Source organism: Myotis brandtii, unplaced genomic scaffold, assembly GCF_000412655.1.
Source record: "Myotis brandtii unplaced genomic scaffold, ASM41265v1 scaffold114, whole genome shotgun sequence".
NCBI lineage: Eukaryota > Metazoa > Chordata > Mammalia > Chiroptera > Vespertilionidae > Myotis > Myotis brandtii.
Window position 1 is genome coordinate 956,217 of NW_005353927.1, and position 2,691 is coordinate 958,907.

At 54.1% G+C, this 2,691-nt stretch overlaps 1 protein-coding gene across 1 annotated transcript in view; it reads right to left on the reverse strand.

Moving 5' to 3' along the window:
• The window catches only part of MEIS3 (Meis homeobox 3), a 22,362-nt gene that overhangs the window by 812 nt on the left and 18,859 nt on the right, over window positions 1-2,691 (reverse strand). The window contains exons 11-13 of the mRNA XM_014548197.1: window positions 2,477-2,535; window positions 2,286-2,369; window positions 1,909-1,978 (exon numbers count right to left, since the gene is read on the reverse strand). Of these exons, the coding sequence (XP_014403683.1) occupies window positions 1,929-1,978; window positions 2,286-2,369; window positions 2,477-2,535 (193 nt within the window). The 3' untranslated portion in view covers window positions 1,909-1,928. The remainder of the gene's footprint in view (window positions 1-1,908; window positions 1,979-2,285; window positions 2,370-2,476; window positions 2,536-2,691) is intronic.

Consider the following 2,691-nt stretch of genomic DNA (forward strand, 5'->3'; position numbering starts at 1 on the left):
GGGAGAGAGTGCTGGAAAGAGAGATAAGGAGACAGTTAAGACAGAGAAGGACAAAGAGAGAGGGAGATAAAGAGACAAAGAGAAGACGGAGAAGAAGAAGAAAGAGAGGAAGAGAAAGAGAGAGGAAGAGATAGAGAGAGGGAGAGAGGGGGGGAGAGAGGGGGAGAGAGAGAGGAAGAGAGAGAGGGAGAGAGGATCAGAACAAAATAGAGGGAGAGAGACAGCGCTGGAAAGAGAGATAAGGAGACAGCTAAGACAAAGAGAGAAGGACAAAGAGAGAGGGAGATAAAGAGACAAAGACAAGAGTGGGCGAGGGGAGAAAAGGCAGCCCCCCGGGAAGTAGGATGAGAAGCTCCCAGGCAACGCCTGTCCACACGGGTCAGAGCAGAGCTGAGACCCCCCCTGACCAGCCAGGCTCTGAACAAACCTGTCCGTCTCTCCTGCCCGGGCTCAGGCCTCCACGGCCCTCATGCCTAAGCCCTCCCAAGGCTCCACTCCCATCTCCCAGCCTTTCTGCTGGCCCTGAATTTATTACCGACTCGCCAGCTCAGACCTCTCTCCTCCTCATGTGTGTGGGGTGGAGAGGGGCTGTTTCACAGCCTTGAAGTTTCTAGGTGCGCTGGGCCTTTGCATATGCTGTTCCCTCTTCCCCTGCCTCACTCCTCCTATTTTCCTGTCTCAGCTCCAAAGTCCCCTCCTCCAGGAAGCACTCCCTGAACTCACCAGCCTGGGTCTGATGTCTTCTCTGGGCTCCTCCAACTCCTGAGCTCCCTCATCCCACCCTGCCCACTCTGGGTCATCACTGTCTGAGACGGGTCTGCCTCCCCCACTGGATTGTGAGCCCCCAAGGGCAGAGCTGGGGCTGTCAAGGTGACTGCCATGTTCCCAGCACCACCCAGCACAGGGCCAGGCACAGCGGTGCTCAGGGAATGTGTATTGAATGAATGAATGAATGAATGAATGAATGCTAAACTAAGAGTTTCAACTTCATCGGAGGGCACTAGGGAGCCACAGAAGGTTTAATGCAGAGAGGGTCAAGATCTGATCTGTGCTTCAGAAAGTCTGGGTAGCCTCTCAACCCTCAGCCTTTGCACATACTGTTCCCTTTGCTTTTCTGAGCTGAGTGAACCTGCACAACTGAGCTCTTCTCTCTGAGCCTCAGTTTCCTCATCTGTAAAATGGAAATAATAATAGTTTCTCCCTCTTGGGGTTGTTGTGAAGAAGAAACCCTAAAACCTTAAGACCTGGGAGAATAGGAGAATGTGTCCTATTACTTTGCCCCTAACTTCTACCCAGGGATTCCTATTCATGCTCCAATATCCTGCCCAGAAGCCACTTCCCCCATGAAATCTTCCCTGATATCTGAGACAGCAGACGACTTCCTCCTCTGGTCAACTTGTGTTTTATTGTTTCAACGGTGGCACTGGTTTCTGATGTCCACTTCCTCAACAAGCACAGAATCTTTCTCAAGAGCAGACCCGCCCTAGCTGGTTTGGCTCAGTGGATAGAGCCTGAAGGGTCCTTGGTTCGATTCCAGTCAAGGGCACATGCCGGAGTTGTGGGCTTGATCCCCAGTGGAGGGCGTGCAGGAGGCAGCCAATCAATGATTCTCTCTCATCATTGATGTTTCTATCTCTCTTTCCTTCTCCCTTCCTATCTGAAATCAATAAAAATATATTTAAAAAAAAAAAGAGCAGACTGTACTTGCAGCGTTTCAGAACATGTGTGTATGCGTGTATGTATAGATGGATGGATGGATGGATGGATGAATCACCTTCCCCCAAGCCTTGGAGAACCCTTTGTTCAGGGACCGACGCTGCCCTGCTCTGGGTGGTCCATGACTGGAGTCCACAGGCCTCACAGCGCTGCACAGCCCCCAGCCCAGCAGCCCTCACATTGGACACTCACACTTCTCCTGAGTCCTGCCTCTATAGGTAATGCCACTCTCCTTCCAAGTTCACACTCATCCCCATAGATCCTGGAAGACAAAAGAGGGTTAGCGGGTCCTCACCAGGCACCCCATAGGCACCACAGTCCCTCTCGCCCCTTTCTGACCCAGGGGATTCCTCCATCGGGACAGACTGAGCCATTGTCTAAGACCATGCTGGTCATTTAAAGAAAAGTGGAGCCTTCCCATAGGTGGGCACCCGGAAATCAGCCCCCCTGTTATGCAAATGAGGCCCTGTCTTCATTATTCATGAACGTAATCCCAGAAGGTGCGGCACCTTCAATAGAGGAGGGGCCTGGTGCTGGAGGTGTGGCTTAGTGAAGGGGCGGAGCCTTACCTGGTGGCCTGCCAGTCATGTGTGGCTGTGTTTCTGTGTAGCCCCCCATGGGCTGGCCCTCTGGGCTGAAGGCTGCACCCTGCCCTGCGGGAGGGGTTTAGGGGTGCAGCCTGAGCCCCAGGGTGCCTGGGTCTGGGCTTTGACCCTCCTCGGGGAGCACCGGGCCCTCTCTCCCCACCTCCTCCTGGTACCTGTGCGGTTGGATTGATCTATCATTGGTTGCACGATGCGTCTCCGGGCGTTAATGAACCTGGAGTGGGGTGGTCATGGACATGAAGGAGGGTGCAGGGGAGAGGCAGAGGTGAGCACAGAGACAGAGAGAGCTGGGAAGAGAGGGCTGGAATGGGAGGAGAAGGCGCAGGTCTCCCCGGGCTCCGCGGTCTCCTTCAGCACCGCGGACAGCGCC